A 26692-nucleotide genomic window follows, 5' to 3' on the forward strand; every position below is an offset into this window, starting at 1 on the left:
TACACCCCTGTCCCCGGGCCCTGGACCTCACTCTCCCCCCCACAGCCTCAACCCCTGGTGATGGCGGCGTCTCTGACATCAGAACATAGTGACAGCAAGGCCTGAGTGCGGTGTGGGGGGGCCTGAGTGCGGTGTGGGGGCGGGGTCTGAGTGCGGTGTGGGGGGGCCTGAGTGCAGTGTGGGGGGGGGGTCTGAGTGCGGTGTGGGGGGGCCTGAGTGCAGCGTGGGGGGGGGGCCTGAGTGCGGTGTGGGGGGGCCTGAGTGCAGTGTGGGGGGGGGGTCTGAGTGCGGAGTGGGGGGGTCTGAGTGCAGCGTGGGGGGGGGGGTCTGAGTGCTGAGTGGGGGGGCCTGAGTGCGGAGTGGGGGGGTCTGAGTGCTGAGTGGGGGGGTCTGAGTGCGGTGTGGGGGGGGGGGTCTGAGTGCAGTGTGGGGGGGGGGGGTCTGAGTGCAGTGTGGGGGGGAGTCTGAGTGCAGTGTGGGGGGAGTCTGAGTGCAGTGTGGGGGGGGGGTCTGAGTGCAGTGGGGGGGGTCTGAGTGCAGTGTGGGGGGGGGGTCTGAGTGCAGTGGGGGGGGTCTGAGTGCAGAGTGGGGGGGGTCTGAGTGCAGAGTGGGGGAGTCTGAGTGCAGTGGGGGGGGGTCTGAGTGCAGTGTGGGGGGGTCTGAGTGCAGTGTGGGGGGGTCTGAGTGCTGAGTGCAGTGGGGGGGTCTGAGTGCAGTGTGGGGGGGTCTGAGTGCAGTGTGGGGGGGTCTGAGTGCAGTGTGGGGGGGTCTGAGTGCAGTGTGGGGGGGTCTGAGTGCAGTGTGGGGGGGGGGTCTGAGTGCAGTGGGGGGGGTCTGAGTGCAGTGTGGGGGGGTCTGAGTGCAGTGTGGGGGGGGGTCTGAGTGCAGTGTGGGGGGGGGGTCTGAGTGCAGTGTGGGGGGGGTCTGAGTGCAGTGTGGGGGGGGGGTCTGAGTGCAGTGTGGGGGGGGTCTGAGTGCAGAGTGGGGGAGTCTGAGTGCAGTGGGGGGGGTCTGAGTGCAGTGTGGGGGGGTCTGAGTGCAGTGTGGGGGGGGGGTCTGAGTGCAGTGTGGGGGGGTCTGAGTGCAGTGTGGGGGGGGGGGTCTGAGTGCAGTGGGGGGGGTCTGAGTGCAGAGTGGGGGGGTCTGAGTGCAGTGGGGGGGGGTCTGAGTGCAGTGTGGGGGGGGGGGTCTGAGTGCAGTGTGGGGGGGGGGTCTGAGTGCAGTGTGGGGGGGGGTCTGAGTGCAGTGTGGGGGGGGGGTCTGAGTGCAGTGTGGGGGGGGGTCTGAGTGCAGTGTGGGGGGGGGTCTGAGTGCAGTGGGGGGGTCTGAGTGCAGTGTGGGGGGGGGGGTCTGAGTGCTGAGTGGGTGGGGGGTCTGAGTGCAGTTGGGGCGGGGTCTGAGTGCTGAGTGGGTGGGGGGTCTGAGTGCAGTTGGAGGAGGGTCTGAGTGCTGAGTGCAGTGGGGGGGGTCTGAGTGCAGTGTGGGGGCGGTCTGAGTGCAGTGGGGGGGTCTGAGTGCAGTGTGGGGGGGGTCTGAGTGCAGTGGGGGGGGTTCTGAGTGCAGTGTGGGGGGGATCTGAGTGCAGCGTGGGGGGGTCTGAGTGCAGCGTGGGGGGGTCTGGGGGAGTGCAGCGTGGGGGGGTCTGAGTGCAGCGTGTTGGGGGGGGGTCTGAGTGCAGCGTGGGGGGGTCTGAGTGCAGCGTGGGGGGGTCTGAGTGCAGCGTGGGGGGGTCTGAGTGCAGTGTGGGGGGGGGGGGTCTGAGTCCAGTGTGGGTGGGGGGGGGGGGGGTCTGAGTGCAGTGGGGGGGGGTCTGAGTGCAGTGTGGGGGGGGTTCTGAGTGCGGTGTGGGGGGTGGGGGTCCGAGCACAGCACAGGAGTGGGATCCTGAGTGTTAGCGATGTGAAAGTGAAAATGGTGACGCAAATTGGAAAAACAGACCCTAAAACATAAAGAACGTTAAAACGAAACATCGTTAAGCGAGGCAACTTAAAGCGAAGGCTCACTATAGATCGAAAGGCGGGTGGGGTGTGATTTGCAGGGTTACTTTTGGAGGTTTTATTGTTCCAATGTGCCTACCGCCCTTACTCTTCTAGGCAGTGGAGATAATGGGTTTGGGAGATGCTGTTGAAGGAGCCGTGACAATTCCTAATGATAAAATAAGGGGAGAGGAATACCATTCACATAGATACTGGGAGATAACATTTGGAACAATTCCACTGCACAAAATCTATTGCTTTCATCCTCGGCTACTGTGAAAGGCACATGTGCTGCTGCATTCATCCTGAGAACCACCATGAATAAGTGTGATTACCCCTCTGTTCTTTGCTTAAAGGTAGGATAATTTAAAATGTTAAAATGCTCAATACCTTGGGGCCGTGGAACAAAAGGGACACGTTCTTTCATCTGATATGTTTTTCAGCAAACCACATGTCACAGTGTCGAACCAGGTTTTCAATATGATCATTAATTGGCATAAATAATATTGTCTGAAATAGCAGATGTAAAATGGCATTTAAAGCTGCAAACATTTTAAAATGGAGTTTGGGCAGATTGTGTTGAATTTTGGAAATTCAGATATATTTCTGTGCATGAATCAATTTTCTGTGTAATAGTTTGCTGTACTTTACTGTTTTATATGAATGCTGTTGTTGAGGTTAGGTAAGAGATCTTCGTAATCCTATTTTTTTTTCATTGAATGTGGGTGTCTCTGGCAAGACCAGCATTTGTTGTCCATCCCTAATTGCCCTTGAGAAGGTGGTGGTGAGCTGCCTTCTTGAACCGCTGCAGTCCATGTGGTGTAGGTACACCCACAGTGCTGTTAGGGAGGGAGTTCCAGGATTTTGACCCAGTGACAGTGAAGGAACGGCGATATATTTCCAAGTCAGGATGGTGAGTGGCTGGGAGGGGGAACTTCCAGGTAGTGGTGTTCCCATGTGTCTGCTGCCCTTGACCTTCTAGGTGGTAGTGGTCATGGGTTTGGAAGGCGCTGTCGAAGGAACCTTGGTGAATTCCTGCAGTGCATCTTGTAGATGGTACACACTGCTGCTACTGTGCATCGGTGGTGGAGGTAGTGAATCTGTGAGGTGGTGGATGGGGTGCTGGTCAAGTGGACTACTTTGTCTTGGAGGGTGTTGACTTTCTAGAGTATTGTTGCAGCCACAATTGTCAAGGCAAGTGGAGAGTATTCCATCACACTCTTGACTTGTGCTTTGTGGATGGTGGACAGTTATTTGGGGAGTCAGGAGGTGAGTTGCTCTCCGCAGGATTCCCAGCCTCTGACCTGCTCTTGTAGGCACAGTATTCATGTGGCTGGTCCAGTTCAGTTTCTGGTCAATGGAAACCCCCAGGATGTTAATAGTGGGGGATTCAGTGATGGTAAAGTTAAACATATGGGGTTGTATTTAACGTTACCCCACTGGCAAGTTTGAAGGTGGGGCAGGGGTGGGGTGTCATTAATTCCAGCGGGTGGCCTGCTCGACACCTACCAACCCACCCCTGCCCCCACCACAGTTTACCAGTGGCAGGGGCGGCGCCAGGTAGCATGTCCAACGGTGGGCCAATTGAGGCCCTCAAGTGGGCAATTAATGCCATGATTTAACTGGCAGTGAGAGAGGCCCACGCTAAGTGACCCAGTTGGCGTGTTTCCCTGTGTGGGTTGATGGTGGGCAGGGGGATGGGTCCATTGGAGGTCCCCCCAATGTGTAACTCCCCAGATTCCCCTTCCCCTCGGCCTCTCAAACCCCTGGCCCCCACCCCTCTTACTGACCTCTCCCCCCTCATCTACCCTCAAATCCTGACAAAGTTCCGACCTATCGCAGTGAGCCTCCTTGCCTGAGTACCAGCACTGGGCACCGGGAATTCTACCACATCGTCATGGATATATCACACAACTCATACCAGTCTCAAAGACCATTGTCCAGTAGTTCATTGAACAAAGATGCCATTAGGCAACAGTATCATGGCTAATTGGACCAGATGGTACTGTATTTATAATTACTTGTGTGGGTTTGACAAAGTCAAGTAAACAGCAGCAGTAAGTAGTGAGGGGCCCGTTAACATTGTGAGACACATCTGCTAATTGTAACCTAGTCTCATCTGGAAAGGCCTGTCTCCTTTCACTCTCTCCTGTTTCCTTTCCCCTGATCTTCCAGAACCACTCAGCGAATGTAAGAGTGTTTCTCTCCCTCTCTCGTTCTGGCATCTTCACCTCAAAGATACATGGGAGTTGTCTGGGCCTGGTCCAACACTTGCTCCAGTTTTCACTCTTTCTAATGTTCCCCCCCATCCCAGCTCCTCTCTGTTGGGTAATATCTGACCTCCACTCAGCACCTAACTGTAGATGAATATATATATATATATATATATATACCAACAGCGAGTGAATGAATGTGCACACTGTCTTCTGTTGAACTCTTGATCACAGCGTTCAGAGCCATTTGACCTCGCCCTTCCTTCTGTTTGTGGGTTTTGTAAGTCCTTGGTCAGGCTGTTAAATGTGGTCAGACTTGCCTCTGCAGGCGTGGAGAGGTAGAGAGGAAAAATCTTAAAGGATTTGTGTGACAAACCTCTAAACATATTTGCCATCTTCCAGTAGTGCACAGAAAGTTCCCACAGGTTCTCAGTATTTTCCAAAAATGATCATTAATCCAGCACATTATTTTAATATTAGGGTTGTTACTTCTGGAGGGTTTAATTAAAACAGAGAAGTGTGTGCGCCGAATGCACATGCCTGGCTTCACTGGCCAGTGTAATGTTATTTCTACAATCTGGTGAATTGTTTGTATGTACGATAACGTTTGGAGGTCTTGTGACACACCGGGTAGCATCCCCACCTCTGAGCCCGAAATTTCGGGTTTCAGTCCCACCCCAAGACCAAGGAAGGTGTGTTCATAACACAACTGGACAGGTCGAGCATCAACTTTTAAATCCTTCCAACTTACGCCAGTGGCTGGTGGTGAGAGCGGGAGAGATTCCTGGCCAGGCAGGTGATGGAAAGAATGTTGGACCCTGTGCCATCACTACCCATAGTTCCACAACGTGCACGTTGCCAAGCAACTCGGACTCCCTGAGTGAATTATAACACCATCGCCACAATGAAATGTAGAAGCGCACTTTGCTGCTAAAACACTCTCATTAGTTACTCAGTGACTGATTGGATTTTATATAACATGGAGTTCTCTTTGTAAACATCTGATAAACCATGTTCTCCGAGCTCCCAGTAATATGTTGTCCCCTTTCCTGGAGTTCAGCCTCATCTTATCAGCCAATGCTGGCAGTGGGGAAGAAAGGGTAGAAACAGTTTTGAAAAAAAAATATGTATCTTGATAATGGCATTTTCTCTGCCTCACGTACAAAGGGCACTTTGGTGAGGGTGAAGACTTGATGATGGACGGGGAGAGACATTCAAGACGTGGGACAGGAGGAACATTAACTGACAAAGCTCAGCAAGCTCCCATTATAGAAGAGGGTGTGCGGTGATGCATCTTGAAATGGTTTGATATGTTAGTCCATTAACAAACAAACCTTAGAATCATACAAATAAGTAAATTAGAGTTGAGACCTAAATAGGACATTAAACAAAGGCAAGAGAAGAGAAGGACAGTGGCATGCTTCAGAGAGGAGCCACGGAATAAAGCAGATAAATAAGGAGTGATGGTACAACATTCTTGTCTGTATCACTATCTAGTGTGGTTCATAACTGACCTTTGCCTTGAGCGGTCAATGTCTTGCCCCTCCTCATTTCTGGGGCATTTGTGTAGCTGGAATGATCACTGATTCAATTGAAGGAAAACTCTAGCTCGTTCACAAGTGCCCTTATCAGGTCTGCAAACAGAGAAAATTGAGAAATGGATCAGCTAGAATCTGGGCAAAGCCCTTTTCAGAAGCTCCTGTAACATAGACTGAGCTGTAAAATCCTCCATTTACATACTGAGCAATGAACACATTCATTTGTGTTTCTGATCTGTGCCCAAAGCTGAACCAATCTCATTGGAAGCTGCTGTTGAGTTCCGCATATTTTAATTCAAAATTGTATAGCAGTGGCTGTTAAGGTCCTATTTATTCTAGGAATTGTTAGGCAGCAGTGAAACTCTGTTTTTAATAAGCGCATTCATTACAAATAAAAAGGGATTGATTTAAAGAAATACATCACACACAAATGTCATCCAACTCGCTTTGCATGAACCTTGAACCCTGCAGGATATGGTTCTGTCTCTGGCACTCCATTCAATTGCTGATTGGTTTGCACAAGAATTCTGTGGATTAGAATCCCTGCTGATTTTATGAGGAATGGAGTGAGCACAAATAAATAGTTAACACTTCGGTTTTAGTGTCTGCTGGACGTTTAAATAAAAAAAAAGAGCTTCTATGAATTCTTTATTTTCATTTACATGGCATACACAGCACAGAAACAGGCCTTTTGGCCTAACCAGTCTATGCTGGTATTTATGTTCCACTCGAGCCTCCTCCCAACCTTCCACATCGAAATCTGTCAACGGAACTCTCTGTTCCCTTCTCCCACGCGTGCTTATCTAACCTCCCATTAAACGCATTGGTACTGTTCACCTCAGCTCCCTTCCTAACCGCACTGTGGGTGTACCTACACCACATGGACTGTAGCGGCTCAAGAAGGCAGCTCACCACCACCTTCTCAAGGGCAATTGGGGTGGGTAACAGATGCTGGCCCAGCCACATCCTGTGAAAGAATGAAAAAAACTACTCTCTGTGATAGTGAGTTCCACTTTCCCACCAGTGTCTGGGTAAAGAAGTTTCTTCTGAATTCCCTATTGGATTTCTTGGTGACTTATCTTATTCTGATGGTTTGTAGTTTTGCTCTTCCCCACAAGTGTGTCTACCTTATCAAGGCCTTTCAGAATTGGAAAGGTCACCAATAGGTCACCCCTCAAGCCATTTCTTTTTAGGTGAAGAGTGATCAAGCCTGTTCATCCTCTCCTGATAGGTATAACCCCACATTCCTGGTATCACCCTAGTAAACCTTTTAAGCACCCTCTCCAGTGCCACCATGTTGTTTATATAATATGACGCCTAGAATTGTAAATAGTACTCCAGGTGTGTCCTAACCAAGGCTCGATTCCTGGTTAGCATGCTGTCTCTACTTTTCAATTCTGTCCTCATAGAAATAAACCCTGGTGTTTGATTTGTGTTTTTATGGCCTTCTTAATCCGTGCTGCTGTTTTTAACGATTCATCTATTTATCCTTCCAGGTGCCTTTGTTCTTCTGCCCCATTTAGATTCACACTTTCTGAAATAGGTGGTGACCATGGTTTAGTTGGTAGCACTCTCACCTCCGAGTCCGAAGGCCATGGGCTCAAGAGCACCATTATCCAGCCTGACATGCCAGTGCACAGTGCAGTACTGAAGGAGTGCTGCACTGTTGCAGGTTCCTCTTCTGGAGGGTGCGTTAAACTGAGGCCACGTCTGTCCTCTGAGGTGGTCATAAAAGATCCCATTTTAGTATTTTGAGTAAGGGGCTATCCCGGTGTTCTGGCCAATATTTATCTCCGTCAATATCACCAAAGCAGGTAACCTGGTTATTATCACGTTGCTGTTTGTGGGAGATAGCTGTGAAGAAACTGGCTGCTGCATTTCCCACATTACAACCATGATGACAATTCAAAAGTACTTCGTTGCTTTAAGGCAGTGATTGTGAAGGCACTAGATAAATGCAAGTCTTTCTTTCTCAAAGTAATACGCAACCTCTTTATTTTTCTTGACAAAATGTAATACTTCACGTTTATCTATGCTGGTACTTGATTACCATCTTCTGGGAGGGGGAGGTGGTGGCATAGTGGGATTGTCACTGGGCTGGTAATCCAGAGACCCAGAGTAATGCTCTGGGGACCCGGGTTCAAATTTGATTTCAACAAGTTCAATAAATACCCGGAATTAAAAGTCTAATGATGACCATGGAACCATTGTTGATTGTTGTAAAAACCCATCTGGTTCACTAATGTCCTTTAGGGAAGGAAATCTGCCGTCCTTACCTGGTCTGGCCTACATGTGACTCCAGACCCACAGCAATGTAGTTGACGCTTAAAAATGCCCTCTGAACAAGGGCAGTTAGTGATGGGTGATAAATGCTGGCCTAGCCAGCGACGCCCACATCCCACAAACGAATAATAAAAAAAGATTCGCTGGCACACATTGGTTTGCACTGCCAACTGAGTTGGCAAATTGTTGCTGATGCTTCCCTGTAGTTGGGCACCAGGTTGTTGTAGGTACCTCACTGCTACCCTCTCTCTCAGCCTCCCAAGAGAGGTTGCACTCTGGCTTTGTACAGAATCTTATTCTGGTTTGAGCAGGGTGAGGTTAGAATCTGCAGTCACCCCCACTCTGCAGCAGTTGTGCGTTTGCATCCCAAACCCCGGAATCCTTTAGAGAGAGTGAAGGCATGTTGATAGAGTACCTCTTATTCTGAAAAACTCCGTGGTGGATTCCATCAAAAGAAATCCCATTTTCTGTAAAAGGAGGTGTCAGTGTCTCTTGATGCAATGAAGATTCCACAAACATTGATTGGAAATGAGGTAGAATGTGTCCCTGGGGAAGATCAGAATGATTGTATTCCAGTCAGACACCAGAATGACTGTTTTTCTTTTTCTCTTCCAGCCTAAACTCTTGGCAAAGGAGCTACTTGACTTGGTGGCATCTCACTTCAACTTGAAGGAGAAGGAGTACTTTGGGATAGCGTTTACAGATGAAACGTAAGTTCTGTATTTTATCTGCACTGTGTCTTCAGGATTTGTTGCTTCTAGTGTCTCTGGTGTGCAAGATATCAGGCAATCAGATAGCTGAGGTGTCAATGAGGAGACGGTAAAGAGAGATCATTCCTGGGGGAATGTCGGACTGTTCCAAAATCAATCAATTTGTTCCATGATAAAGTAGCACTGAAGATGTGATTAGCATCACTGTAATGTGTATGTGGTCATTCAAACAACATTGATGTAAATTGTGCCCCTTTCACTTCCTGGGTTTCAAAGAAAAACCTATACCTTTGGCCTCAAGATTACAGTGTCCAAATATTAGCCTATAAACGATGGACACAATTGTGTCAAATTCTTTTCTCTACTGTTCAAACTGAGGCATATATGTCTTTCAAATATGTCACCATTAAAACAAAGGAATATCATACACATTTGTTACACTCTCTTCCTAATATTTAGAGAGCATCATTTCAAGGCTTTGAGTGTGATTGTCATGATATGCTAATTTCTGAACCAAGTTTCATGGTATTTTTGACATTACATGGAGAATTATAGGGTACATACTGAGGAGAGTGTAGTTATTATAGAATAGTACAGCACAGAAGGAGGCCATTTGGCCCATCAAGCCTGCTCTGGCTCTTTTGCAAAGCAATCCAGCTAGTTCTACTTCCCCGCTCTTTCTGCATATTCCGGTAACCTTTTCCCCTTCAAATGATTATCCAATCCCATTTTTATGCTCCTACTAAATCTGTATTCTTTGCCCTGTCAGACTGTGCACTCCAAATCCAAACCACTCATTGCTTAAAAACATTTTTCCACCATATTTCTTTTGCCAATCACAAAGTAAGATACAAATTGAACTTTGTAATTTAGTTGACATAGCACTTCACTGCTTGCAGGGTTTGTGTCTTCCAGGGATCTCTTGCCTTTAACCTGCGACTCTTTGCCTGTCTATATATAATTAAAAATCTTACACAGGGAGTGTGCCTGCACAGATCTTTTTCCTTATTCATTTATGGAATGTGGGCATCGCTGGCTAGGGCAGCAATTATTGCCCATCCCTCATTACCCTTGAGAAGGTGGTGGTGAGCTGCCTTCTTGAACCGCTGCAGTCCATGTGGTGTAGGTACACCCATAGTGCTGTTAGGGAGGGAGTTCCAGGATTTTGACCCAGCGACAGTGAAGGAACGGTGATATATTTTCAAGTCAGGATGGTGAATGACTTGGAGGGGAACTTCCCAATGGTGGTGTTCCTTCTAGATGGTAGGGGTCGTAGGTTTGAAAGGTGCTGACTAAGGAGGCTAGGTGAGTTCTTGCAGTGCATCTTGTAGATGGTACACACTGCTGCCACTGCATTGGTGGTGGAGGGAGTGAATGTTTGTAAATGGGGTGCCAATAAAGCAGCGGCTGCTTTGTCTTGGATGGTGTCGAGCTTCTTGAGTGTTGTTGGAACTGCACTTATCCAGGCAAGTGGGGAGTATTCCATCACACTCCTGACTTATGCTTTGTAGATGGTGGACAGGCTTTGGGGAGTCAGGAGGTGAGTTACTCGTTGCAGGATTCCCAGCCTGTGACCTGCTTTTGTAGCTACACTATTTATATGGCTAGTCCAGTTCAGTTTCTGGTCAATGGTAAACCCCGGGTTGTTGATAGTGGAGGATTCAGTGATGGTAATGCCATTGAATGTCAAGGTGCGATGGTTAGATTCTATCTGATTGGAAATGGTCATTGCCTGACACTTGTGTTGCGTGAACGTTACTTGTCACTTGTCAGCCCAAGCCTGGATATTTTCCAGGTCTTTATACATTTGGACATGGACTGCTTCAGTATCTGAGGAGTCACGAATGGTGCTGAACATTGTGCAATCATCAGCGAACGTCCCCACTTCTGACCTTATGATGGAAGGAAGGTCATTGATGAAGTAGCTGATGATGGTTGGGCCTTGGACACTACCCTGAGGAACTCCTGCAGTGATGTCCTGGAACTGAGATGATTGACCTCCAACAACCACAACCATCTTCCTTTGTGCTAGGCATGACTCCAACCAGTGGAGAGTTTTTGACTCCAGTTTTGCTTGGGCTCCTTGATGCCACACTCGGTCAAATACAGCCTTGATATCAAGGGCAGTCACTCTCACCTCACCTCGGGAGTTCAGTTTTTTTGTCCACGTTTGAACCAAGGCTGTAATGAGGTCAGGAGCTGAGTGGCCCTGGTGGAACCCAAACTGGGCATCAGTGAGCAGGTTATTGCTAAGCAAGTGCCGCTTGTTAGCACTGTTGATGACCCCTTCCATCACTATACTGATGACCAAGAGTAGACTGATGGGGTGGTAATTGGCCAGGTTGGATTTGTCCTGCTTTCTGTGTGCAGGACAGACCTGGGCAATTTTCCACATAGCCGGGTAGATGCCAGTGTTGTAGCTGTATTGTCAGGGCTCAGAGCCTTTTCAGTATCTTGTTTCTTCTTGTCTCAAATTTTAGCCCCACATTGATATCGACGCTTACCAATGTAGATTGTGAAGCCCAATTTTTCCCTTCAATTTTGCTGTTTCAGCCAGTCGGTGGTTTTGTGGATGTAGTTTCTAAAGAATTATTCCTGACTCAGTTACCATCTGGTACAACAAAAGTGCTTAAGTAAAAGACGTTCACTCCATTTCCCGCACAAGCATCCCTTACCTTGAGGAACATGCTTAAAAAAATAATGAAAACCCTTTCTAGAAATTTGTATACAAGTTCTATTTCCTTTAGCAGAGAGGTTACTAACCAGGGAGCTAAGATTTAAAATAATTTGTAGAAGTATTAGAGGCGCTGGTGGGGGTCCCTATCAGAACTCACTATCTGAAAGGGTAGTAGAGGCAGTACCTTCATCGCCTTTAAAAAGCACTTGGATATGCACTTGAAGTGCCGTAACCTACAAGTCTACAGACCGAGAGCTGGAAGGTGGGATTGCTTTGGATGGCTCCTTTTTGGCCAACACAAACACAATGGAACGAATGGTCTTCCTCTGTGTGGTAGACCGCTCTTTGTTGCTGGGCAAATGTTACAGTGCAGCCTGTGAATTTGCTCAATGCCATTTAGTTGGAGAGTAGCTGATGGAAATGGTTGTTTGATGCAGAGACACAGGATTGGTGGAGCTGGTCCACTTCCCACTCAGGTCAATCGCACCTACTTAATTTCAATTAAATCTGGTCGGCTGGATTGTGTATCCTGAACCAATGTCATATTAAAAATGCTTAAGGATGACACTTAGGACAAATGAAACTAATCATTCAAATGTGTCTAATGAATAAGTATAATGCACAGGAGCGGTTTTGATCAAAGCAATGTTATGCTTATTTACGCAAAATGAGGGTAGCAAACAAATCACTTGTAGTAATTGAAGCAGACACTTAACAACTAGCCTCGTACGGACACGTGTAATTAAATCACACAGACAATGATCAGCCAGGTCAAAAATTGTTCCTTTTTCAGTTGTATAAAGTATTCCACAGGTGTCAAGTGAGGTAGCCTTTAGTGAATTCCAACAGCTCCCCAATTATTTCCGGAGCTGTAATGATGTGGGTCAGCGATTTGCCACATTCTGGTCGGGGGGGGATGAAGATTTGCAGCGGGGATTCCGCGCATGAATCTCTTCTCAATATTGGCTGGTCCAGGATGATCGGGGCTTGGTGGGTTGCTGTCAGATGTGTTAAATTGTCTCTTACAGTGATCTTTACTTTTCCCCGTAACTCATTAAAGAGGATTTTCCAGATTGAGGCGATGAGGTTTGAATTTGCAAACCTCAGTCAGCTCTTGGCAAACAGATTGTTCACTTTTAATTACCCAAGATGAATATTGACTTCAATAGAAGCAAAATACTGTGGAGGCAGGAAATCTGAAATAAAAGCAGAAAATGCTGGAAAAACTCAACAGGTTTGACTGTGTTGAGTCATACGGACTCGAAACGTTAACTCTGTTTCTCTCTCCACAGATGCTGCCAGACCCGCTGAGTTTTTCCAGGTATTTTTGTTTTTGTTTTGGATTTCCAGCATCCGCAGTTTTTTGCTTTTATCTCTGAAATATCAATATCTCTTACTTCTCCTGTGAAGAGGGAGTTTCTGCTATCAGGTATATCGAAATGCCTGTCACGGTGACCCGTACGTTTTGATCTTTATCTCGCTGAAGAAGAATTTCTTCTTTTATCAGCTCTCATCCATTTCCCCTGTGCTGTAACCTAAGGTTCCCCGCACTTAGAGCTGACATGTTCACACTGTCATGTGATACTATACAACTCAATAAGTCTCAAAGCTACAATCACTACATTCTTTAAAGCTACAATTACTACACAGTGTGGCCCGTGTTTTCTTGGATTGCAAAGAAGTTTACCGCACTTTCTTTCTAAGCTCAATATTAGGAAACTCTCGGCCAACTTCAATCTCTGAAACCACCTGAGGCACATGTACTGGAAAACCTCTACCCCAGAGACATGGTTGTCCAGTGCTGCCAGGTTACTGAGGCAAGCCGCCATTGGTTCATGTGTCTTATTGGACACTAATTCACCAAGTTTCAGGATATGGTGTGATATTGACACTGATCATGTTAAGGAGAATGAGGTGCCATTGTGCAACACCAAATGATTAGTTAGGGGAGGCGGTGGCGTGGTGGTATTGTCACTGGGTTCGAATCCCACCACAGCAGGTGGTGAAATTTGAATTCAATAAACACCCAGAATTAAAAGCCTAATGATGACCATGAAACCATTGTCGATTGTCGTAAAATCCCATCCTTACCTGGTCTGGCCTACATGTGACTCCAGGCCCACAGCAATGTGGTTGACTTTTAACTCCCCTCCGAAATGGCCTAGCAAGCCACTCAGTTGTATCAAACCACTAAAAAGTCTAAAAGGAATGAAACCAGAAAGACCACCTGGCATCAAACTAGGTACCGGAATTGAGAATGGCAAACTGCAAACTCCTTACTAACATCTGGGGGCTATGCCAAAATTGGGAGCACTGTCTCACAGACTAGTCAAGCTTCAGCCTGACATAGTCATACTCACAGTGATAATCGGACCTTACAGACAATGTCCCAGACACCACCATCACCATCTCCAGGTATATCCTGTACCACTCACAGCGCAGTGGTGTATAGTCGGGTGGGAGTTGCTCTGGGAGTCCTCAACATCGACTCCGGACTCCAAGTTTATTACGATTCGCGACGAGGATAAATAGCTCCGACGCTGCACCTCACCTCCTGGTTGTGAGTAACTCAATTCTTAAGGAAAGAAAGAAAAGTATACTCACCAGCCATGCCACTCTTTGACAGTATCGACCCTTATGACTCGTCCATGGAAGACTGGAGTCAGTACATAGAGCGCCCAGGGTTTTATTCCATGGCGAATGAAATAACAGCGGAGGAGAAGCAGAAAACAATTCTTAAGAGTGTCTGTTGGAGCAAGACATTTAACCTCATCCGTAGTCTGACAGCCCTGAACGTGCCCAATTCTAAATCTTTTAACGAGCTGGTAGACCTCATGAAGACACATTTTCAGCTTAAGCCATCGGTGATTATACAAAGATTTAAGGTCCACTCCAGAGTAAAGACCTCGGGTGAGTTAATCACAACCTATATTGCAAAGTTACAACAGTTGACTGAGCACTGTGACTTCGGAGACACACTCAATGACGTGTTGCAAGATTGTTTGTGGTGTACATGACGACACCATTCAGTGCCGTTTATTTGCAGAAGTTAATATTGATCTGAAGAGCGCCATGGAGATAGCGCTAGCAGTGGAGAGTGCTGAGAGGGACTCCCAGGCTTTGCAGAGTGTGTAACATGGCGCCGTTCTTCAGTTGGGGCAGGAACCTACTCAGCGCGGTGCGAAAAGCAGAGAGACAGCCGCAAAGTGGGAAATAGTCCCAACTGCTTGAAAAACACTGGAAGCATCTCACCAGCGATTCAGAAATTAATGTGTTACCAATGTGGGGGTAACCATGTACCAAAACCTGCAGATTTAAAGAGCAGAATGCCACTATTGTCATAAAAAAGGGCATGTTATAAAGCAATATAGGGTGAAATCAAGATGGCCAATCAGACAGCAGACCAAGATGATTGAAGTGCACAATATAACTGAACCAGAAGTGTTGGTCCTGCTAAATCTATTCCCTATACAATGTCAAAGCAGTAAAAACTGAACCAATCACCATCACCCTTCAAGTGTTTGGGAAGCCTCTAGTCGTGGAGGGAGACTCGACAGGAGAATCGACCACAGTGGTGGGAGAACACACATTTAAATACCTAATTGCAGGTACCTAGCCACTGAATCTGGAGCAAACCACGGCTCAGCTGAAGATGTACACTGGAAAGTCAATACCTCGCCTCTGTACCTGTATCCTACAGGCAAAAGACAGCCCAGCTTCCAGTCATCATTGTAACAGGCAAAGGACCAAGACTTCTGGGCTGCAATTGGTTAAAAGTAATTAAGCTCAAGTTGTTTTTTATTCGTTCATGGGATGTGGGTGTCACTGGCTAGGCCAGCATTTATTGCCCATCCCTAACTGACCTTGTTCAGAGGGTATTTTTTTTTAAGAGTCAACCACGTTGCTGTGGGTCTGGAGTCACATGTAGGCCAGACCAGGTAAGGACGGCAGATTTCCTTCCCTAAAGGACATTAGTGAACCAGATGGGTTTTTTTTTAACAACAGTTGGCAATGGTCTTGTGGTCATCATTAGACTTTTAATTCCAGATATTTGTTGAATTCAAAATCCACCATCTGCCGCGGAGGCGGGGGTTCAAACCCAGGTCCCCAGAGCATTATCCTGGGTCTCTGCAACGCTAGTCCAGTGACAATACCGCTACATCAGGGTTTTTTTCAAGTTACAACAGGGAGAGATCCTGAGCTGATAGGGAATATGATAGTTTATTTTGGAATGAGATAGGAGAACCAAAGGACCTTCACAGGATGCAAAGACCCTTCAAGTCAGAGTTGGTTCCTCGGGAAAATCATGAAAAGAAGCGAAACTAATACACTCTGTGCCACTCTGGACCAACTGAAGAAACGGTTGGCAGAAAAAGACTCAACGATATTCAACGTTCCAGGAGGAAGCCAAAAGTTACAAGACGGAGACTGAAGAGCTGAAGAATCAGCTGGTTGAAACAAAAGAAGCATTAGAAGGAAAAGTCATGGAACTTTCCAAGATGCAAGTGAGTAACGAAACCACGGGTAGCTCAACCACCGAGCTGAACCAAGTTAAGATTTCACCAGAGAGAAATTTGGCCGATTGTGAAATCAAAAGGAAGGACGAGACCAAACTCTGTGGCAAACAGAAGAAGAAAAGACAGAAATCAGATCCGAAAGGCCAATCGGCTACGTCTCCAGAACCCTCTCTGCAGCTGAGAAGGGTTACTCACAACTTGAAAAAGAAGGCTTCTATGTAATATTTGGAGTCAATAAATTCCATCACTATTTGCATGGCCAACATTTCACCATAGTGTCAGATCACAAGCCACTAATGGGTTTATTTAGAGAAGATAAAGCAATTCCACTGATAGCCTGTGCCGGAATTCAACGATGGGCTTTGATTTTGTCAGCGTATGAGCACAACTTTACGCACCGTCCAGGTGTGCATGTAGCAAATGCATACGCCCTGAGTCATCTTCCATTGCTAGATAGCATCGTTCATGCACCAGTGCCTCAAGATGTTGTACTTGTGTTGAACTTCCTGGACTCTTCACTGGTCTTTGTGAAGCAAATAAAGAATTGAACAAAACAGGGATTCAGTTTTGTCAAAAGTCCCGAGACCCGGATTGCAAGGATGGTCAAATGCACCAGACTCTGAAGAGATAAGACCATTCTATGCCTGTAAAACTGAGTTCAGTTGTCAAGATGGAATCTTGTTGTGGGGATCAAGAGTCATCGTCCCTTCGCAAGGAAGAGAACCACTCTTGACAGAGTTTGACAGTGCGTATCTAGGCATTTTGAAGATAAGATGCTTGTGTGAAGCTATGTCTGGTGGCCAGGTATAGACAGTGATATAGAAAAAATGGCTAAACACTGTCTCCAGTTTCAGCAACAACAGAAGTTGCCCATTTCAGCTACACTGCATCTATGAGAGTGGCCTGGTCGACCCTAGGCTATACTACATATAGACTATGTAGGGCCATTCTTAGGTACCATGTTTTTATTGATCATTGGTGCTCATTCTAAGTGGATGAAGTGAGACCACCAACATCGTGTGCAACTGTTGAAAAGTTGCGTCAATGTTTTAGTCTACATGGCTCACCGGGAGTCATTGTTTCAGATAATGGTACCGCCTTCACCAGTGCGGAATTCCAGAGATTCATGAGCTTTAGTAGAATTAATCATATTAAAACCTTAGCCATCCCCCCATAATAAAGGGGACAGTTTGGGGGTGGGTGAGAAGGTTGGCCACCCACTTCATTCTATGTGAACATGCCTTCAATACTGCAGTGGGGTGTGGAGGGGGACACACATAAAATTCATGAAATGATTTTAGTTTGTTTTCGGTGATCCTTCCTTCAAATGGCTTCATAGTGGCATTGATTTGGGAGCCATGGCGGGGACGTGATGGTGTACTGGTATTGTCGGTAGACTAGTAATCCAGAAACCCAGGGTAATGCTCTGGGACCAGGGTTTGAACCCTGTCACAGCAGATGGTGGAACTTGAATTCAATAAAACTCTGGAATTGAAAGTCTAATGATGACCATGAAACCATCACCAATTGCCATAAAAACCCATCTGGTTCCTTTAGGGAAGGAAATCTGCTGTCCTTCCCTGGTCTGGCCTACATGTGACTCCAGACCCACAGCAATGTGGCTGGCTCTTAAAATGCCTTCTGAACAAGGATAGTTAGGGAATAAATGCTGGCCTAGCCAGTGATGCCCACAAATGAATGAAAAAAAAATGCCTGCCATGATTGGACAGAACTGATGGATGTTATTAATTCTTAATTTAGTGCTTTAATTCAGACGAGTTGGTGTGGTTTGATCTGCATGTTGCACATGAGGAAATCTGCAGTGCATTTCTTTAAGGTGTTTTTTTTCCTGCACTCGATCAGAGGACAGCTGGTATGATAGTTGATGGCACACTGTAAAGAAAGTGCTGGAAATACTCAGCAGGTCAGGCAGCCTCGATAGAAAAAGAAACAGAGTTAATGTTTCAGTTCGATGACTCTTCATCAGGACTGGGAGAAAGTTAGAGATGTGACAGGCTTTAAGCAAGTACAGAGTCAGGGAATGGGGGAAAGATCAGGACATCCAAGTGGCTAGGATTTAGAATGTGTTGCCTGAAAGGATGCGGATTCAGTAGTAACCTTCAGGGGAGGGGAAGTAACCTTGGAGGGGAAAGAATTTTGGGATTATGGGAAAAAGCAGGGAGTGGGATTAACTAGATTGCTCTTCAGAAGAGCTAGCGCAGACTTGATGGGCCAAATGGCCTCCTTTTCAGTGAGTCTGTCAACCTCAGGATCTTTCTATGATTCAGCTCTACACCCTGCAGAACGTTTATTTACAGGGAGTGCTGTTTACCGACTCTGTCCATAAACAATAGCACACACAATTATACCCCAGTCATAAATAAATGAGAGGACTTTTGTTGTCACTAGCAAAGACGTATTAGCCACAAAAGCTAAGACTTAAGTGTAAAATTATGAAAATATATGGTTCTGTAAGAAGCTATCGGAGCACTGTTGAAAAACATTAATTGCTTATGCCTCACTGTTAATCAAACAATGTACAGTACAGCCTATGTTGACGTTCTTAGCAAATTAAATAAATGTTTGCAAAGCCTAATTTCCATGTCGCACAGTGGAATCTGTTATTTGAAATTGTACGGGTACCATGGAAATTATACTGTACACGTTTCCTGTGGGAGTTTAAGTAAATGCAGCTTGTTTCACTTTACTGTACCCTGCACTTAAAACCTAACAAAGGCCAGCTGTTCCTGTTGTACATTGTGAAAAATGATGCGAGGCTGGTACAGATGGAGTCACAGCCCCCCAGTTCAATATAATACCATCTAGGTGTGAAGTGCTGTCTTAAAACATTGCACTGGAATCCAGAGTTTGATTTAACATTTAATTTAAATGCTAGATTAGTTTTTCTGGTCTAAAATGCATACGATTGCAAGCTAAACTTTAACTCTTGTTGATCTGTGCCCTGCAAAAGGGGACTGATTCCCAGTGTGATACTGGAAGCCTCCACTTCCATCCAGGTTAGGACTTTATTCCTTGGAGCGTAGAAGAATGAGGGGAGATTTGATAGAAGTTTACAATATTATGAGGGGTATAGACAGAGTAAATGTGAGTAGGCTCTTTCCACTTAGATTAGGAGAGATAAACACGAGAGGACATGGCTTTAGGGTGAAAGGGGAAAGGTTTAGGGGGAACATTAGGGGGAACTTCTTTACTCAGAGAGTGGTGAGAGTGTGGAACGAGCTACCATCTGACGTGGTAAATGCGGGCTCACTCTTAAGTTTTAAGAGTAAATTGGATAGATACATGGATGGGAGAGGTCTGGAGGGTTATGGACTAGGTGCAGGTCAATGGGACTAGCGGAATAATATTTTGGCACAGACTAGAAGGGCCGAATGGCCTGTTTTTCTGTGGTGTAGTGTTCTATGGTTCTATGGTTCTAAGTGGCAAAATCTTCATGTTTAAGCTGCGATGGTGAGTGCTGAGAGGCTGTCTAAAGCTGAGTTCAAATAGTGTCTTCGGCTAACCTCCGCGAATGACCATTTCCCAACCAGGAGCATTGGACTGGCTCAAGAGCAGAGGCTCTGGCTGATCTCTCCTCCCCTTGTCACCCTCCCCTTAACCCATAGTTTAATGTTACTGAGGGGGCAGCTCACTTAGCATTGACCAGGTTTGAAGCTAGGATCTTGCAAAACCAAACTTCAACATCTGGAACAGTCAGCCAGCTGCATAGTGCCTGCCCTCTGCACGGGTACAGGACCACAAGAAGTGGGAGCATGAGTAGGCCACGTGGCCTCTCGAACCTGTCCCGCCATTCAATATGATCATGACTGACCTTGGGCTTCAACTCCATTTACCCACCTGCTCCCCATATCCCTTAATTCCCCGAGAGTCCAAACATTTGTCTGCTTCAAACATCTGCCTATCTTGCCTGACCTGCTGGGCAATTTTTTTTTGCCCTTGTGTCATATTGCCAAGATTTTGATTTTTACTGAAATCTTTAAAGGCAATTTGTTAAGCTAACGTGTTGTTACTGCACCAGAGTCAGAAGGTTAGATGTCTGTATTTTTTATACGTATGTTTATTTATCTTGAATCTTTCTATCCGAAGGAAATGTTCTTTGGAATTTCAAACATCACAGAAAACATCAAAGAAAATGAAAAGCAGCTAGTTAATGACTGAGTTATTTACGGGTTAGTGAAGGGGATCCACAGCTTCACCCAGAGGCAGAAATTTACAAACATATCACAATCTGACCACTTCAGTCACCCATGGCAAATAACTCCTGATTGGCTTCTGCTTATTTCCATTAAGTAGACTTTATTTTAGTCTTAGATAAAAGGAAAATGCTGCGGGTGCTGGAAACCCGAAATAAAAAAACAGAAAATGCTGGAAAATCTCAGCAGGTCTGGCAGCGTCTGTGGAGAGAGAGAGAGACAAGAGTTAACGTTTCGAGTCCGTGTGACTCTTCTTCAACTTTAGCTCTGAGGAAGAGTCATACGGACTCGAAACGTTAAACTCTGTTTCTCTCTCCACAGATGCTGCCCGACCTGCTGAGATTTTCCGGCACTTTCTGTTTTTATTTCATATTTATTTTAGCCTTAATGGGCAGGCCATCTTAAACTTAGCTCCATCTTAGCAGTAAAATAAGACATTGTGCTTTGCGTGGTTTAATGTCCCTTATCACCATGAAACAGTCCAACACCAAATTTACTGTAAATAACGCCACAGCTATGACCTAAAGATATTGCAGGGGTACCTCGTCACATGATTGATATGAAAGAGGAAGACACCTAACATCAACCATACATCAACCATCTGGAAAAACCTACAAACCCCAACACAGAATCCACCTGCTATCCATCACACAGACCATTCAGAGTTCAAATAATAACCTTTCTCCTTGGAGGAGTCCACTTTGTCGCTATGCAGCCTTGTCATCCTGTGTGGATCTACCTTTGAAGTGGTATTTCAGATTTATTTCTTCTGTGGTGTTTAATGTTTTCTACCTCTCTGTGGAGGCATCTCAGACGTCTCCTTTCAAAATTGAAGACCTAAAGGTTCTCCAGTTTTTCCTCATGCTTCAACTCTCTGACATTGAACTTTTCGCTCTTCACTGGACTGCCCCAATGTTTGAATATTCCTCCTGTATCCCTGTGGCCAATGCGGTACCCCAGGTTCAGTCTGGTGTCATTACTGTATATTGGCAACATGATATCCTTTGACCTAATCTACTGATGTGGCAGTAGCAACATTTGATTACTATTCCACAAATAGCTGGACATGGTGAAAACTTAGTTCACCATCATCTCTAGATCTTTTTCAGTGGCAATGCAGAGACAAAAATTTATTTTTACAACAACTGGTCAGTGTCTCGTGGCATTGATCACTGGGAGCCGAGGCCCATTGCAGCATTCGGGTCAATCATGGTTGTAAGGTGGGGCACAATTAGACCAAAGGTGAGTGAATAGAGAAGGGAAGAGGATAGTGGAGGCAGAGGAAGAGGCAGTGAGGCTAGACAAATAGAGATATTGGAGAAGATGGTGGAGGGGGACAGGGAAGAGGCAGTGGGGTAGGAGAAGGGGAATGGAAACAGAGCATAGAGAGGGGGATGGACAGGGAGTAAAGGAGGGTTAACTCTTACACCAGGGGAAGAAGGGAACCAGCCGTGAGATGCAAAGAATTCTCAGCTTCTTCCCAGCCACTGGATTTCTAATTTAGTCCAAACTAGAGGATCCACTTGAGGCTTCTTCAGTTTGCAGCCAGTACCCTTGTTTTTAAGCCCAATGTATGTGACTATTGTAAAGAGCAGTCTCCACACCAGCTGCAGATATAACAGATACTGAAGATATAAGTGCATGAAAACACTGCACTCCCTTAGTGATCAGGTGACATACATACGAACATACGAAATAGAAGCAGAAGTAGACCATTTTGCCTGTCGAACCTGCTCTGCCATTCAATAAGACCATGGCTGGCCTGTTTGTATTACTAATTCCACATTCCCATCTACCCCCAATAACCTTTGATCCCCTTGCCTAACAAGAATCTGTCTACCTCCATCTTCAAGGTATTCAGTGACCCCGCCTCCACCACCTCCTGAGGCAGAGAGCTCCAAAGTCGCACAACCCTCTGAGAGAAAAGAGTTCTCCTCATCTCTGTCCTAAAAGGGCAACCCCTAATTTTAAAAAAGTGCCCCCTAGTTCTGGACTCACCCACAAGAGGAAACATCCTTTCCATGTCCACCTTGTCAAGACCATTCAGGATCTTACATACTTCAATCAAGTCACCCCTCACTCTTCAAAACTCAAGTGGAAACAAACCCAGTCTGTCCAACCTATCCTCATAAGACAACCCACTCATTCCAGGTATCAATCTAGTAAAACCTCCTCTGAACCGCCTCCAATGCATTTACATCCTTCCTTGAATAAGGAGACCAAAGCTGCACACAGTATTCGAGGTGTGGTCTCACCAATGCCCTGTAGAACTGAAGCTTAAGGTCCTTACTTCTACAAAAACTGAAAACGCTGGAAATACTCAGCAGGTCTGGCAGCATCTGTGGAGAGAGAAACAGAGTTAACATTTCGAGTACATATGACTCTTCTTCAGAACTAAAGAGAAGTAGAAATGTGATGGATTTTATACTGTTTGAGGGTGGAGCAGGTGGAGCAAAATAGAAGGTCAGGGATAGGTGGAAGCTAAGGAGAGATTGACAGAGATGTCATGGACACAAGATAAAGAGAGTGTTAATGGTAATGGTAAAGAGTAAAGGAGGTGATGACAGTGCCATAAAGGTAAGATATTAAAATGTATTATTAGCAGAATAAGGGTCGGCACTCTGTGAATGCAGAACATAGGACAAGTGACAGATGGCCCTGTGGGAGGGCGGGGGAGGGAGTGGGGAGTTTGGGGAAAAAGGATTTAAAAAATGAACAAATAAATAAAATAATAAAATAAAATGTAAATTAAAAAATAAATAAATAAAAATTGGATTTAAAAACTGGCTTAAGATAGAGGAGGGAGTTCATGGTCTGAAGTTGTTGAACTCAGTGTTAAGTCCGGAAGGCTGTAAAGTGCCTAGTCGGAAGATGAGGTGCTGTTCCTCCAGTTTGCGTTGAGCTTCACTGGAACAATGCAGCAGGCCAAGGATGGACATGTGGGCATGAGAGCAGGGTGGAGTGTTGAAATGGCAAGCGACAGGGAGGCCTGGGTCATGCTTGCGATAGTGTTCTGCAAAGTGGTCACCCAGTCTGCGTTTGGTCTCTCCAATGTAGAGGAGGCTGCATTGGGAGCAGCGAATGCAGTAGACCAAATTGAAGGAGGTGCAAGTGAAATGCTGCTTCAGCCGGAAGGAGTGTTTGGGGCCTTGGGTGGTGAGGAGGTAAAGGGCAGGTGTTGCACCTCTGTGATTACATGGGAAGGTGCCGTGGGAAGGGGATGAGGATTTGTGGGTGAGGGAAGAGTGGACCAGGGTGTCATGGAAGGAATGGTCCCTATGGAGTGCTGACTTTGGGGATGAAAGGAAGATGTGTTTGGTAGTAGCATCATGCTGGAGTTGGCGGAAATGGCAGAGGATGATCCTTTGAATGCTGAGGCTGGTGGGGTGAAAAGTGAGGACAAGGGGAATCCTATCATGGTTCTGGGAAGGAGGGGAAGGGGTGAGGGCAGAGGTGTAGGAGATGGGTCGGACACAGTGCAAAGTCTGAGGCTCCTCCACTCCTGTCTGTTTAGTCCCTTTACCTGCCTCAGTAACAGCCGTATCCTCCTGTCCCTCACTGCTGATCAAAATAGACGACTCTATTCTAGGAGGTGTGACCGTCTTCTGGAACAAAGTGTCCAAGTATTTGTCGTCCTCCTTTATGTTGCACAGTGTCTGAAGTTCAGCTTCTAGATCAATAACCCTGATCCGGAATCCCTTTAGCTGCTTGCACTTCCCACAAATGTGTTTGCCCTGGATCGCCTTCATGTCCAAGAGTCCCTGGATTGCCTTCATGTCCAAGAGCTCCCACATTCCACAGCTGCAACACAACACCTTTCCTGCCTTTCTTGCTTATGTTATTTAGTTACTTTCTTAATTAACTTAGAATAATTCCTATATATACTGCAACTTACTGTGCTTACTAATTGCTAGTACCACCCACAAATAAAACTAAAGGTTTTACAATTCTTAATTGCACTGGTATGTGTGTTGGGTATTTGTTTTAATTATTTTATTTAACACTTAATTTAAGTATTTTATTTTATACTTATTTTTATTTTATTTTAACTTTAGCTCTTTTTATTTATAGATCGACCTTACCTCTTGTGTCCTAATCTGGCAAATAATACACTATCCCTTACACCAAGCACTTACCGGCCAATCAACTTACTAGTTTCCTGCGATGTCACAATTGGGTTTTTTTAGCTCAATTTCTTCAGCAGCTGAAATGGCCGTTCTCCCAATTCCCGAATGCCTCTGTTCATCTCCCAGGTAGGAAAGGCCACGCTCCGATCCCCGGGCTCTATTTATGCCGCGCCCGACTTCCTCTGTTCAGTTCCCAGGTAGGAAAGTGGGAGTGTACATTGTATCTTAAATAATGTTACAGCCCCACGGAAACCAAGAACTTTTAAATAGAAATGTGAATTTCCCAGTTTCTAACACAAAAAAATCGCACAAGATTTCACTTTTTAAAGCATTTACTGGAACAAACAACCTAAAATCAACGTTGACTAAAAATTACTTAGTAGGCAACTAATATAGTAAACTACAGTAAAGACATTCCTTAGTAACTTCTTAACACAACCCAAAACCCCACACCATGTTTATACATTACACCACATTCTCCACAGAAATGTAGCCTTGTGTTTAAAGTCCAAAGCTCCTTTCGACTTTAACAAGACCTCCTCTCCCTGCCTCACCAGGGGGAACCTTCCAATGTCCTTTTAAACAAAGACCCCTTCACTCATTCCCCTGAACATGATCAAATGAACTTCCAGTAGCAAGGCACCCTCTAATGACTCCTTGGTCTTTAACTGTCCACAAGCCTCTGTTGTTTGAACCAGGAATCCATCCTCACCAGCACTCTACTTGGTGATTACCCCAAAAACAGTCCTTTTCCTCTGCTCGGTGTAGCAGCAGCAATTGGGGGTCTTCTTCCTGAAAATCTCCCTTTGACTGACTCTGAGGGTCTGTGAGTCTGTAGGCAGTAAAGCCAGCTACTTCCTTCCTTGTGTCAAGGTGTTAAAAATTGCCCCTTCCTTTCAATAAGTTTTGATTTGAGTTTCTGTCTCCGTAACAAGCAGGTCACATGGGCTTGTCTCTGGACATATTTCATAGGAGGTCACATCCCCCTCTCCAAACTATTGCTTTTTATCTTGAATTAAAGGAGACGGTTTAAAATGTAACCATCTGAATAGTCCAGCATTTGTAACAATAGGGCTGTGATTACCAACCAGAGACTTGAATATACAAGAGATGTGTCGTTGCAAGGAATAAGGTCACACCAATTTAATCAAGTCCAGTTTTCAGAGTCCTTGAAGTAGATTCCATTTGCACAGCTTTCTGACCTGTGTGTCACATTTCTCTAAGGTCAATATTGTTCACAAATACAGAACCGGAATTGGATAATTACCTTAAGGTAAAAGATCTGCAGGGCTATGCAGAAAAGGCGTGGGAGTGGGACTAACCGAATTGCCCTTACAGAGGGCAGCATGGACATGATGGGCTGAATGGTCTCCTTCTGTGCTGTAACCATTCAATGAAAGTCCTGAAGCCTGAAATACAAACAGAAAACAGCAGGCCAATCAACAACTGAGAAGGGGAGCAGACAGATTAATATTTTGGAAAGAGACTGATCAAAGATCTCAACCCAAAATATTATCTTTTTCTTTTCAAGTTCTGTCGGACTTGTTGTGCATTATCGGCTCTTTCTGCTTTTATTACAGAACTGGCTCATTCTTGCAGCGATTTTCTTCTGTAAAAGAGACAAAGATTGGGCTATTTCGCACTGATTCTGTGGTTGCCAATTGAAACTTGGCAACACAGACGCGAAGCTGCAGAGAAACGTCACACATTTTGAAGAAAATCCCAACAAAAGCAGCTTTTATGAACAGGCATTCCTGGCAAAAGTAGCACTTTGAGTCCGACAATACCGTTGGGTCACTGTGGGAGACTAAGCGATTGGGAGCCTCAAAGCAGAGCAGCTGGCACAGGAGAATCTTTCAGAACTCGTGCCTCGTGGGGCTGGGCCAAAGTGCCAGAAACAGGATAGTAACGTCGCTGTACGCTGAAAATATTAATGAGCCACATTTCAGAAAACAGAATAACTGCTCTGAAAACACGATGGGCCAGATTTTGCAGTCAGTGGTGAAAGGACAGTACTCGTTGTTCACTGTGCCAACCGCGGTCCACAGAGTTTGTGAGGGCTTCGCAGGGTTAGTTCCCTTTAATTTGGCAGCGGATCCAGCGGAACGCTCTTTACAGGGGACCTGCAGCATCTCTGAGCCAATTGGAGGATCCTCACTTGAGACTCACAGGGCGGAGGCAAGCTGTGAGGCAGGGGGCACGTTTGATGGGGTGCGGGCTGGGGATCCCGCCGCCTCCCCTCGATTAAGCCTGGGGGTGGCCTTTCTGCCTGGACACCACTTGGGGCCTTTAACTGCACAATTAATCCCACTTGAGGGCCTCATCTCACCGCCACTGGTCTTCAGCCAACAGGGGACCTGCTGTGCGGATGGTTGTCGGGCACCTTGAGGGGAACCTTCATTCAAAGGCACTTCATGCCCAATCGAGGGACCCGGCA

At 46.0% G+C, this 26692-nt stretch overlaps 1 protein-coding gene across 2 annotated transcripts in view; it reads left to right on the forward strand.

Moving 5' to 3' along the window:
* frmd4a (FERM domain containing 4A) overlaps positions 1-26692 on the forward strand; it is a 392307-nt gene that overhangs the window by 150812 nt on the left and 214803 nt on the right. For both annotated transcript variants that reach the window (XM_078552939.1, XM_078552938.1), the window contains exon 3: positions 8626-8720. In XM_078552939.1, coding sequence (XP_078409065.1) covers positions 8626-8720 — 95 coding nt within the window. The remainder of the gene's footprint in view (positions 1-8625; positions 8721-26692) is intronic.

The sequence above is a fragment of the Cetorhinus maximus genome, chromosome 12 (genome assembly GCF_964194155.1).
Source record: "Cetorhinus maximus chromosome 12, sCetMax3.hap1.1, whole genome shotgun sequence".
Lineage (NCBI taxonomy): Eukaryota > Metazoa > Chordata > Chondrichthyes > Lamniformes > Cetorhinidae > Cetorhinus > Cetorhinus maximus.